The sequence below is a fragment of the Antechinus flavipes genome, chromosome 1 (genome assembly GCF_016432865.1).
Source record: "Antechinus flavipes isolate AdamAnt ecotype Samford, QLD, Australia chromosome 1, AdamAnt_v2, whole genome shotgun sequence".
Classification (NCBI taxonomy): domain Eukaryota; kingdom Metazoa; phylum Chordata; class Mammalia; order Dasyuromorphia; family Dasyuridae; genus Antechinus; species Antechinus flavipes.
In genome coordinates, this window is record NC_067398.1 from 650,262,671 (window position 1) to 650,274,819 (window position 12,149).

At 39.3% G+C, this 12,149-nt stretch overlaps 1 protein-coding gene across 3 annotated transcripts in view; it reads left to right on the top strand.

Moving 5' to 3' along the window:
- Positions 1–7,381: 7,381 nt before the first annotated feature.
- PUF60 (poly(U) binding splicing factor 60) overlaps positions 7,382–12,149 on the top strand; it is a 33,715-nt gene continuing 28,947 nt past the window's right edge. For 2 of the 3 annotated variants that reach the window (XM_051971389.1, XM_051971391.1), the window contains exon 1: positions 7,382–7,690. In XM_051971389.1, the coding sequence (XP_051827349.1) occupies positions 7,667–7,690 (24 nt within the window). In that variant the 5' untranslated portion in view covers positions 7,382–7,666. The remainder of the gene's footprint in view (positions 7,691–12,149) is intronic. The other variant, XM_051971390.1, reaches the window with a different exon arrangement.

The following is a 12,149-nucleotide window of genomic DNA, read 5'->3' on the forward strand; positions in this document are numbered from 1 at the left end:
AATAAAAAAGACCACTCCTCACTGTGCGGGATTGAAAGGACCCTAAAGCTGCAAAGGTTTCTTCTAGTTCAGCCTATCCATGAGAACAAAGCCTCATCTGCTGGGTCCCCGACTTGTAGTGACAAGAGGTTTATTACCACCCAAAGCAGCCCTCTTTTAGACAAATCTGATTATTGGGAAGGTTTTCCTTATATTAAGCCAGAATGTGACTCCTTGTAATGTAAAATTGTCAGCGTCTTAGCCAGAGCTGCAGAGGAGCCCATTTCCCTTTGAATTTGCTCTTTTGGCAATTCCTTTCCTCAAGCATGGCCCCAAGAACTGACCACAATGCCATAGCTGTGGTCTGACCACCAGTTCCATTGAAGAATCATCTTCATTCTGGTCTTAAACATAGCTAGTGGCACAATGGATAGTGCAGCGCCTGACACTTAGAAAGCGCTACAAAAATGCTAACTATCATTATTAGCTAAATTCTATCCACAAATCATTAGTCTTAGGCAGCCACATCACATTTCTGACAACACATCAAATACAATACACAAGTGGTTTTTGTTATTTGAACTCTTGGGCTATCCTGTTTTCCTGCACAAGTGATGTGCATTCCTTGCAGCATGTATATCTCCCAGATTCTGCTTTCCCAGAGGCTTCACAAAAATCCTGACCACTGGGTGAAGCATCATTGTGGGTAATATTAGTAAATAGCATCTTCATAAATTAATCCTTCTATATCTATAGAATACTGCACCATATGATTTCCTCACATCTTGAGGTGCTCCTGGCAAGTCTCATAATGAGATATCATAATGCTGAGTTCTGGGAAGAAAATGAATGTGCTAGGGAGGTAGGGGGTAAACTTAGTCATTAACAAGCCAGTCAACAAGCATTTTATTAAGCACTTAAAATATGCCAGGCATTATGGTAAAGGTTCAGAGAAATGAAAAAATCCCTGTGCTCGCATTTTGATAAGGGAGGCAATATGCAAACAAGTATGTGCAAATCTGATAATATACAGTGTAAAGGGAAGGTAGATAATATACAGTGTAAAGGGAAGGTACTAGCATTAAGGTAAATCAGGAAAGGTTTCTGAAAGGGAGGATTTTGGCTGAAATTTGAAAAGATGGAGGGGTATAAGATAAAGGAAGAAAAGTAGGAAAGGTCCAGGTTATGTAGGATTTTAAATGCCAAACAGGATTTCATAGTTGATCCTAAAGCTAATAAGAATCCACTGGAATATATATATATATATTTTGAATTTTATTGACAGAATCCATGCCAGGGTAATTTTTTACAGCATTATCCCTTGCATTCACTTCTGTTCCGATTTTTCCCTTGCCTCCCTCCACCCCCTCCCCCAGATGACAAGCAGTCCTTTACATGTTAAATAGGTTACAGTATATCCTAGATACAATATATGTGTGCAGAACCGAACAGTTCTCTTGTTGCATAGGGAGAATTGGATTCAGTAGGTATAAATAACCCGGGAAGAAAAACAAAAATGCAAACAGTTTACATTCATTTCCCAGTGTTCTTTCTTTGGGTGTAGCTGCTTCTGTCCATCCTTGATCATTTGAAACTGAATTAGCTCTCTTTATCGAAGAGATCCACTTCCATCAGAATACATCCTCAAACAGTATCGTTATTGAGGTATATAATGATCTCCTGGTTCTGCTCATTTCACTTAGCATCAGTTCATGTAAGTCTCGCCAGTCCTCTCTGTATTCATCCTGCTGGTCATTTCTTACAGAACAATAATATTCCATAACATTCATATACCACAATTTACCCAGCCATTCTCCAATTGATGGGCATCCATTCATTTTCCAGCTTCCAGCCACTACAAACAGGGCTGCCACAAACATTTTAGCACATACAGGTCCCTTTCCCTTCTTTAGTACCTCTTTGGGGTATAAGCCCAGTAGAAACACTGCTGGATCAAAGGGTATGCACAGTTTGTTAACTTTTTGAGCATAGTTCCAAATTGCTCTCCAGAATGGCTGGATGTGTTCACAATTCCACCAACAATGTATCAGTGTCCCTGTTTTCCCACATCCCCTCTAACATTCAGCATTGTCTTTCCCTGTCATTCTAGTCGATCTGACAGGTGTATAGTGGATCTCAGAGTTGTCTTAATTTGCATTTCTCTGATTAATAATGATTTGGAGCATATTTTCATATGGCTATAAATAGTTTCAATTTCTTTGTCTGAGAATTGTCTGTTCATATCTTTTGACCATTTATCAATTGGAGAATGGCTTGATTTCTTATAGAGTTAGTTCTCTATATATTTTGGAAATGAGGCCTTTATCAGAACCTTTGACTGTAAAAATGTTTTCCCAACACTGGAATATATTTTAAGTAGTTGGGTTGAGAAGTAACACAAACCTATGCTTTAGAAAGATTGCTCTGGTAGCCAACTGGAGGATAGACTGGAGTGAGAAGAGATTTGTGGCCAGAAGACTAATCAGTAGGCTGCTGCAATAGTCCAGGCATGAAGATATAAGGGACAGCATCAATGCAGTATCAGAAGAGAGAAGACAACCTATAAAAAGATACTACTAAAGAATAATCAACAGGACTTTGCAACAGATTACGTTTTTTAACAGCTACAACTTCATACTCAGGATAAACTTGCCAGGAAATTTGTAATCATGGAGATTGTTTCAGCTTTGCTAAAATGTCATATTAGCATGTTCCTTTTGACTGATTGGAGGGTTGGAAGATAGAGCAAAAAACAAACAAAAACCTCTCTCAGGACAAGTTCTCTACAGAGAGATCAAAATATCAGCCATCTCTTCATTTGCCATCAACTATTCTGCTAGGTTTTAACTCCATCATCTTCATCATGACTTAGCCCAACTACCCTCTGGCACTTCCCCCTCACCTTTTCAGCTTCCTTTTTATATGTTGTCTTCCTCATTTGATTGTGAGCAAGGATTTTTAAAATTCGTATCTTCAGCACTTGGCACATAGTAAGTTTATCATTTTTTGTGTGGGGGTGGTGGTGGTCAGAGTGGGATGACAAATTGCAAGCCTGAGTGATGGAGGACAGTGTTAGAGAAGTTAGAAGAGGAAGGAAAAATAAGTATATTTTGATATTTTGATATTTTGAACTAAAAGTATGGGACATTCAATCTAAGATATCTAATCAATAGTTGGAAAAGTGAGATGGGAGGTTAGAATCGGATATATATAAATTTGAGAATTATCTAAAAGTTATCATTGAATCCAATGAGATCCGATGAGAACACCAGGAGAAGGAATAATAGAAGAGAAAAGGGTCTGGAATAGAGGCACCTGGATGAAGATCCAGCAAAGGAGATCAAGGAGACTGTTCCATAAGATAGGTTAGAGGAGTCCAGAATTAGCAGTCTTGAAAACCTAAACAGAAGAAACAATTGAAGAAAAGAGGGTGATCTAAGTTGCAGAGATATCGAGTGATGAGTATTGAGAGAAGGCCGTCCATTAGATTTGTCATTTATGGGATCATGATAACTTTGGAGAGAGCAGTTTAATTGAATGATGAAGCTGGCAGCCAGAGGCAGAGTTAAAGAGAGAGAGAGGAAAGGAAGCGGACATATCAAGTTTGCTCAAAAAGAATGTGGGACACACTTTTCAGGGTAGCGCTTTTAATTTTTCATCTACACTTCTCATTTGGCTTGTCTTTATGTTAACTTGGATGAATGTTGGAAGGATTGCTGCTTATCAGATTTACAGATAACAGGAAGTTTGTAGGGAAAACTAACAAGGATCATTACATCATAAATTGAGAGCTGGGAGAAACCCCAGAGACCATTGAATCCAATCCTCTCCTTTTACAGATGAGGAAACCAAGGCCTGTGGAAGTTTAATAACTTATCAATTTGTCTCCAAGGTGAGATATCTAGGACCTCTTCATTTTAAAATGATTTTCTTAAAACTAAAAACATACATACTTCCTGACCCCCCCCTCACTTACCCCCCCCCCCCCCACACACACACACACACATAATGAACTCAAGTAGCTTTCCGTTACCTCTGGGATGAAATAAAAATCCTCCATTTGGGATTCAAGGTCCTTCATAAGTTAAACCCTCCTAGTTTTCCAGTTTTCTTATCCAAACCAAAATCAATGTGACTTTCATTGATTGCCCAATAATAGGTTCTAAGCCAAGCCCCAATGAATCCTGATTGACTCAGAGTGAATATAAATAGCAATCATTTTTGTTTTGGCCAGAAAAATTGAGGGTCTTCCCCTACTAGATTTACTTATTCAGATTATTTTTTTGGCATCACCTCCCTGATGCCATGGTTACCTTGGAGAATAAGGGACAAACAACAGCTAACATTTATATGGAGCTCAATGTGTGTCCAGAGTTTTAAAAATATCTGATTTAGATCTTACAACATCCCTGAAAGGTGCTATTTTTACAACTCAGGAAATTGAGGCAAACAGGTCAAATGACTTTCCCAGTGTCACAAAGCTAGTTAAATGTCTAAAGCTGAATTTGAACTCAGGTCTTTCTGATTCCAGGACTAGCATCATACTACCCCAGCAGAGGGTAGTTGCAAGGAAAACTTTTTTTTTTTAAATCTTAAATTATGCATGAATGTGAAAAAAAAATTTTTTTTTAACATTTTCAGGAAGCACTGTCATAAACTTACTGAAAAGCCTTATTCCTGTGGTGATCTTGTTCTTTTAAAATAAATAGAATAGTTCTCTCTGGGGGAGAGGTGCAGGTTTCTCGGGGAGGTTTTCTTGGAGGCAGCTTTAGTATCAGTTGAAAGTAATAATCACCTCAAAACGCAGGCAGGTGATAAAAGTTCAGATCTTTTATTATCTCCAATATAGCCCGGTTAGGTTAGAGGCCTCTCTCTCTGCTTGGTTCCAAGAGCTCCCTCTGAATGTCTCCAAATCCAAAGGTTTTGTCCTTCAGCCTCTGCCTCTGCTTTCTTCAGCCTCCAGCCAGCACAAAGATGGGATGAATCTCTTGTCTCCCTCACTTGGGGCTCGGCTAGCTTTCTGGTGAGTCTTTCAGACCAGCTCGGTCTCAGTGGGGGGCATGCAGGAGCCCAGCCACCAACCACAGTGGTGTGAGATGAAGATGAATCTGGTTGTCCACTGAACTCTCACTCGTAGCTTCTTCCTCTGAAAACTCTTCTTCTGCCACCAGCCAGCCAAGTGGGAAATATTCTCTCTTGCCTCGGAGAGAGGGCTTCTGGCGTAATTGCACTGAAATCTCCCAAAGTGCTCTGTGTCTGTTTCTTTTTATATGAGAGAGAGGAATTGTGGGATACGAGAGGGATTATGGGCTTTCTCCCATAGTGCTCTCTGGCCCTAAGAGCTTCAAGGGAGGTGTGAATTCCCAAAGTTACAAAGTTTACTTTGTAAATCTCTCATACTTGTGAACTCCAATGAGTAAAGGTGTAAACACAAGCATTGTACTAATTAGTTCTACTTAGTACCTTGTTTCAGGTTCTGGCCCAAAACATCTTTTTGTAAGATCAGATCAATAATCTATCAACTCTAATGAGTTAGCAGTTTGTAAAGATTCCAACAGTTCCTGTTAGGAAAAAAACTTCCTGACATTAGATTTTGTAGGGATTCTTAACCTTGATCCATGAATTCATTCTTTAAAAATATAGGTAGTGAAGAGGTAAAATAGACACCAGGAGTAATAAATAGAATTAGATTTGGGAGAGAAATTGATTATAAAAAGAATATATAAAAATTTGTGACACAGAGCCATCATGACAAGACATTTATCATAGGTTACAAAGTTTTGCTGTTCATTATGTGAATTAACATAGGAGTTAGCAAGGAAAAAGGTTTTACAATTAACTAACAAGAGAAAAAAAAAGTTTTCTCATTTAATTCACAATTAACCAGAAAGAAGATGCTATCAAAAGGAATATGCCTTGAGGTGGGAGTACACCATTGACCGGTAGGCTAAATGTATTGTAAGAAACAAAATATCTTGCCAAGAACTCCACTGACTTATTGATGAAAACAGGAAAAATTTATTTTACATTTTTGCAAGAATGGCTGCCTAGATTAGCAGACATTTTAGGAACTGCAAAGGCAGTTCTATCAATTTCCTATAGTTCTATTTCATATCGCGAGGTGCAAGTTTCTCCCCTTTTCCTTCTCCCCCATTTTCCATTAATCTTTAGACATTTTTGTTTTAGATGTGTTGGACATTACCATGTGAAGAAATAACAGAAAAGCAAGGGGCAAAATCCAAAAGATTCTTTTTCAAATCTCAGACCATCACCCCTGATTACAAAAGCCAGATCCTGCTCCATGGAGCTTACATTCTTATGGAGGCAAAGTTCAGAGTTCAAATCTAAAACCTCCACTCCTGATTATTCCTTGTGGGTTTTAATTTTCTAATCTAAGTTTCATTTTTCCAATTTAATTTTCATCACTCTGTAGAAACCAAATCACCCCGGAAGTGGGTTAGTAGGGAAAGGGTTTTTACACAATGGTGTTAATTACCTGTCAGACTAGAATAGGAACCCTTAGGATTAATACCATGCTTTTTAATACCTCCCCAATTCCCCATTAACTAAATATCACAAAGGTAATCATATTGTAACATGTGTTTCTTATTCTAACGTCCCCAGCACTGGGTACATTTCACAACACCTTTGATTACCTTTTCCTTTCATTATTTTGTTTCCTAATTTCCTATCCTAGCCTCCATTTCTTGGGCTTCAACTTTTTTTTATTTTATTTTATTTTCGCTAGGCTTGGGACTAAGGGCCTCGCCCAGGGTCACCCAGCTCGCAAGGGCTAAGTGTCTGAGGCCAGATTTGATCTCAGGTCCTCCTGACTCCAGAGTTGGCGTTCTTTCCACTGCACCACCGGGCCGTTCCTATTTTAAGTTTCGTCACTGTAGAAACTAAACCCTCATCCACTTCTCACAATTTTATCCTCCAGACCCCCGAAGGAAGGGGCTATGAAGTCCATTTTACAGATGAGGAAAGTTAGGCAGGCAGAGATTAAGTGACTTCTCCAGGGTCACACCGCTGACATTGTATTTGAACTCAGGTTTTATTGTTTTCAGATCCTGAACTCTTGTGCCTATGACTTTCAATGTAATTGGTGTCTCTTGTGATCCCATATATAACTTACGCTTTTGAAAATCATGATTTTATTAATGGACCGTGGCGCAAAAAAAAAAAAAAAAAAAAAGGTTAAGGATCTCTGAATGACAGCCATTTATTTCCAAAAGGAATAGGAATAGGCTGCCTCCTTCGGTAATGAGCTCCCCGCCATCAGAGGTCTGCAAGGGGCTCTGGGAAGGAGGCAGGCCAGGCCCTGCGGAGAAGCGGTCTGGAATTCTCGAGCTCTCCGGAGGGGGGCGAGATGACGAGCTGGTACCAGATCGCTTTCCGCAGCTTCTCTCTCTCTCTCCCTAGCAGGGCGCTCTACTCTCCCCCAAAGGTCCGCCTTCCTCCCGCCTCTTTCTTTGTCCCGCCTGCTAAGAGGTGTTAACCTTTAGTCCTAGGCCGGAAGTGGGTTCTTGGTTAGTGTCTCTTCTCTCTTTCCAAGGCGGAGCCAAAGACCTCTCGCGAGTTTCCCATCAGTTTCACCTTCCGTTACGTCTGCTGGGAGGAACTCTCGCGAGAGTGAGCAGAGTAGTGGGAAGAGTGAGGCGCGCGCGGCGGCCGCGACGGACGCAAGATGGCGACGGCGACCATTACTCTCGTAAGTGAGCCCCTCCCGGAGCGCAGTCAGCGGCGAGATGGGCGCGGGAAGGTGGGGGGAGGGCCGACTGAGGGCCCGGGAAGTCCATGGCAGGCGCTGCCGCCGTGTCCGCGGGTCCATCGCGTGGATCGCCTTCATCTCCAGCCTCCTGGAGACGGGAAGGCGGCGGGGGGGCAGGGCTACTGGCTTCCCGGCGGCGGCGGCGGCCTGGAACTACTACGCCCAGACTTCTTTGCGCCGGAGCGCTCGGGACACCAAGTCCCTGTCGCTCCGCTTTGCATGCTGGGGGTGGGGAATATAGTTTTCGCTGGCCGTCGCGGGGCATGCTGGGACGAGTCATGCTCTTCTCCCCCACTTCTCCCCTCCGTAGTACCCCGGGATGCGTACGGGACTCTAGGGGCGGGGTCCAATAGTGCATGTTCCTGTCCTCCTTCCCCCTGTATGCCTAACAGCTTTGTCTATGGGATGCCAGTTGCATGCTAGGAGACTGCAGTGGGGATGATTTTGTTGAAGGCAAGCCACTGCCGCGTGAGCAACGAGGCTTGGAAGAAGGGCTTTCTTCTGGTTGTGTTCCTTTTCCCTCCACATGAGCCTAAGAGGGAGGTAAAATGGCCTTCTCCACCCGAGCTAGGGAATCCAGGGATCCCCAGCAAAAAATTGGCCGTGTCATATCAATGTAAGCAGTTCATTTCAGCACATGTAAAGTTCATATCTAAGTTCCAGGAAAATTAAATGAAACTGGTTTCATGAAGCTTAGGGTCTAAACGAGGTATTTTGACATGTACACACATACAAGATACAAAAAATAAAGTGCCATGGAGGATAAGGGAGAGATTAATTTGAAATGATTTATGGAAATTGAGGAAGGTAAGTTCACTTTACAATCAGTGAACATTTAATGAAAGAAGTAATATCTGAACTGAGATATTTATTTGGGTAGTCTGCCTGTGCAGATAAAAATTCATTCATTCATTTTTGTCTGTCCTTCTATAAGTCTTCCATAGAATAACTATCCACCCAGTGGATTGGAGACCTTCTTCAAGGTCTTTTGATATTTGTTTGATTATCTTCAGTACTTAGCACATCTATTTGTTTAATTCTTTCCTTTCCATACCTATTCATGACTAGAAAATTTCATGCATCTTTGATATCTTGATGTTACTTCCTCCAAGTCAAAATTTGTTCTAGAATTTTGATTCTTCTTAAATGGTGTTCCATGCTAGCTATTATTTCTGTTGAAAATCAGGCAGTCAACAAGTATTTATTAAAGACTTACTCTGTATCAGGCACTATGCCAAGTGCTGATACTCCAAATTAGAAGCATCAAGACTGAAAACTCCTCCACCATACCCTCTAATGATGATAACACATGAAAGGATTGGGGTAAGGGTGGTGAAGGTAAACAGATGGTATCTGGTGAGACTCTTGATAGAGAAAGTATTATCGAGACTGTCAGCAATGCATCCTGGAGAGGAATGAAGATCTGACCATTTGGGGCGTTATCCAATCAGAAGATGAGTTCTCCGGACAGAGAGCAATTCCAATGTGAAAATATGCCTATGCCACGTGGAATGAGCTTCCTTGATGAAGAGGTTCTAAGGCATGGTAGTTCATGTCCCCTAAAACTATTCATTTTGAAAGATCACTTCAGCTCTGGAAGTCATGTCTTGGAAAGTACCTTCAGCCCCTGGGCCTCTTTCTCTGGATGGCCTTCCAAAATCTGTTTTAGGAGAATGGGCAGGCCAGCCATCTCATGGTTTTTCAACAGGCTACGACTTGAGACTCCTCCAACATGCCTTTTTATTTACTTAAGCTTTCTTTCATGTATTGTCTTTTCCTTTAGAACATAAGTTCCTTGAGGACTAATACTGGTTTTCTATTTGTAGCTGTATTTCTAGCACTAACAATAGTACCTGGGGACATAGTAATTGTTTAATAAATATTGTTGACTGATTATTGAAGAATGAAAACTAAGCCTTTGTATTAAGTATTTGTATTAAGAAGCAACTAAGATCATTGAAAGCATCAAGCATTTCCCCAGAACCATCTCAGGTAGATTTCTTACTCTATTTCAGGTGTGGACTAATAGACTAAATGCATAGGCTGTTCATTCAACTACTTGTTTTAATCTGAACAATATTTATTCTTCATCAACTTGTTTTTTTTTTTTTTTTTTTACCTGATATAAGTTGTTGGTACCCTTTCTGTCATTATGGATCGCTTTGAAAAAGCAGTATTCTGGAATTCAGTGCAATTAGCATATCATCTGCAAAGGAGCATCTAGAGAGCAAAACCATTTAGGGAATCTGTTTTATTTCACTTACTACTTATATTTAGGGAGTCATTAATAAATTTCATCTTGATCTACAGTATTGGAGAAGCAGACAAATGATAGTAATAGTCGTACAATTTTTATTCATCCACCTTGTTTTTCCTGTATGGTTTGCTGGGCCAATCTTTTTGAATGTTCAAGAATCATATTGAGAGGCCCTCTAATAAATAATGGCATCTGAAAGAACTTCACCTTTTATGTAGAGAGGCCTTTTGTCTGGATTATGTCATGAGAGAGATGTGATAAGCCTGTATTTCTCTTTATTTTATACTTTTCTTGATACTAATATTTTATGGAGAGGATTTTGAACAAATATTTTTTTGGTTGAAATTATTAAGTGGTCTTGAATGATCTAACAGGCACATGGCAGGCACCATGTTGTAATTGAGACTTTTGTTCTACTAAATCACTGTTTTTTGGTAATCAAAACATTTGTTTCTTGTATCCTAATTTTATGATAGTGAAGATGTGATCTGCTTCAAAAGAAAAATAGCCTTCAAACCTTCTCATACTTTTATCTAATCTATCCTTAATATCAGTATAAACCATTTTCATAAAAGTTTTGCAGATTATAAGAACATCATTTGGTTTGATAATTTTTGGGGGGAGGGACTATGGTCCATAGTCTATTTTCTTCAGAAATCTCTTTTATGAATTATCATGAAAACTTAATTCCATGAATGCCATTAAAAATTATTACTTCAGGCATAGATTTCTTCTGTATATATTTGGTTATATCCAACTACTTCTCCATTTCACTTAAATATAGTTTTCATTTTCTTAATAGCAATTACTATAGAGTGAATCCAAATATGATGATTATACTGTTACCAGTGTTGATAATATACTGACATTGAAACATTGTCATATATGTTTAATATATGACTTTTAATATATACTTATTGTCCTCTAATTTCTTTAAGTCCTCTTAGGATGAGTGATAAAAGTCTCACCCTCTTTCTTTTGGCTTTTTTCCCATCCTCAACTGTGTATTGATATTTTGCAAGGCAACAGTACTATGTATGGATTTATCATCCCTCTGCATAATATTTTGCAAATGTTCTATAAACCAGCATTCCTCTGCACTGTTGAAGGGAGGAGGTCTGTGAAGATCAAATATTCTCTGACTCTGGGCTTTTTTCTCTCTTATTTTGGTGGTTAATAATGAAAGATTTCCCAGGAAAAATGAGTATCTTCAAAAAGTTGAATACAGAATATAGAGAATTAGAGGGATGAACATAATATATAAGTGAATAGAGGACTTGAGAGAGATGGATATAAAGAAAAAAAGTATATGGGCTTATCATATAATAAAGGGGGTAAGTGATGAAGCTTTCACTCATCTAGATGGCTTTCTGTATGTTGTTTGGACTATCTGTGAAGGATTTATGGGAGGAAATGAATGATTTGCATAGAGTGTATGATGTGCTATGATCTACTCACCTCTTTCTTCTTTGTTATTCATCTTAACCAAGAAGACACTTGAATGTGAAATTACTCCAGCGCTTATAAATAATTGGTTCCTATCAAGACTCTGTGTGTGTGTGTGTGTGTGTGTGTGTGTGTGTGTGTGTGTGTGTGTGTGTGTTTTACTGTTTGTTACTTGCCACATTCATTGATTGCTAGCTGTCCTTAAACAGAGTAGCCATGATATATAGGGGGACGTGGAGCTTCTCAATAATCTTTAATAATCACTCAGGCTCTTTCATTCCTTAATTTTGAGCTATAGCCCACTTTTTTTTTTTTTAAGGATGTGTGGGGGTGTCGTCCTTCATCGTATACAAAAATCATTTCGTCCAAAATGTTAAATTCATTTGGAAGATCCCATCTAAATAAATTTTGTTATTTCATCATCCTTTGTAATCAATATTTAAATCTGTCATCTATATGTTCATATGTGAGATGACCAAATGTTCTCTAAGAAAATGTTTATTATTGCCTTTGGATATATACTGAAATAAATGAACTTGATCAACTCCATATTCTAGGATTTAGAGCTTGGAGAGAAATTTAGGTTATATACTCCAACTCTGTTATCTTAAAGATGAGAAAAAAGTGAGATCCTTAAAGAAACTATAAGGACACACAAATAAAAATAGTCTTCTTTGACTAAGTGTGAAATGCCAG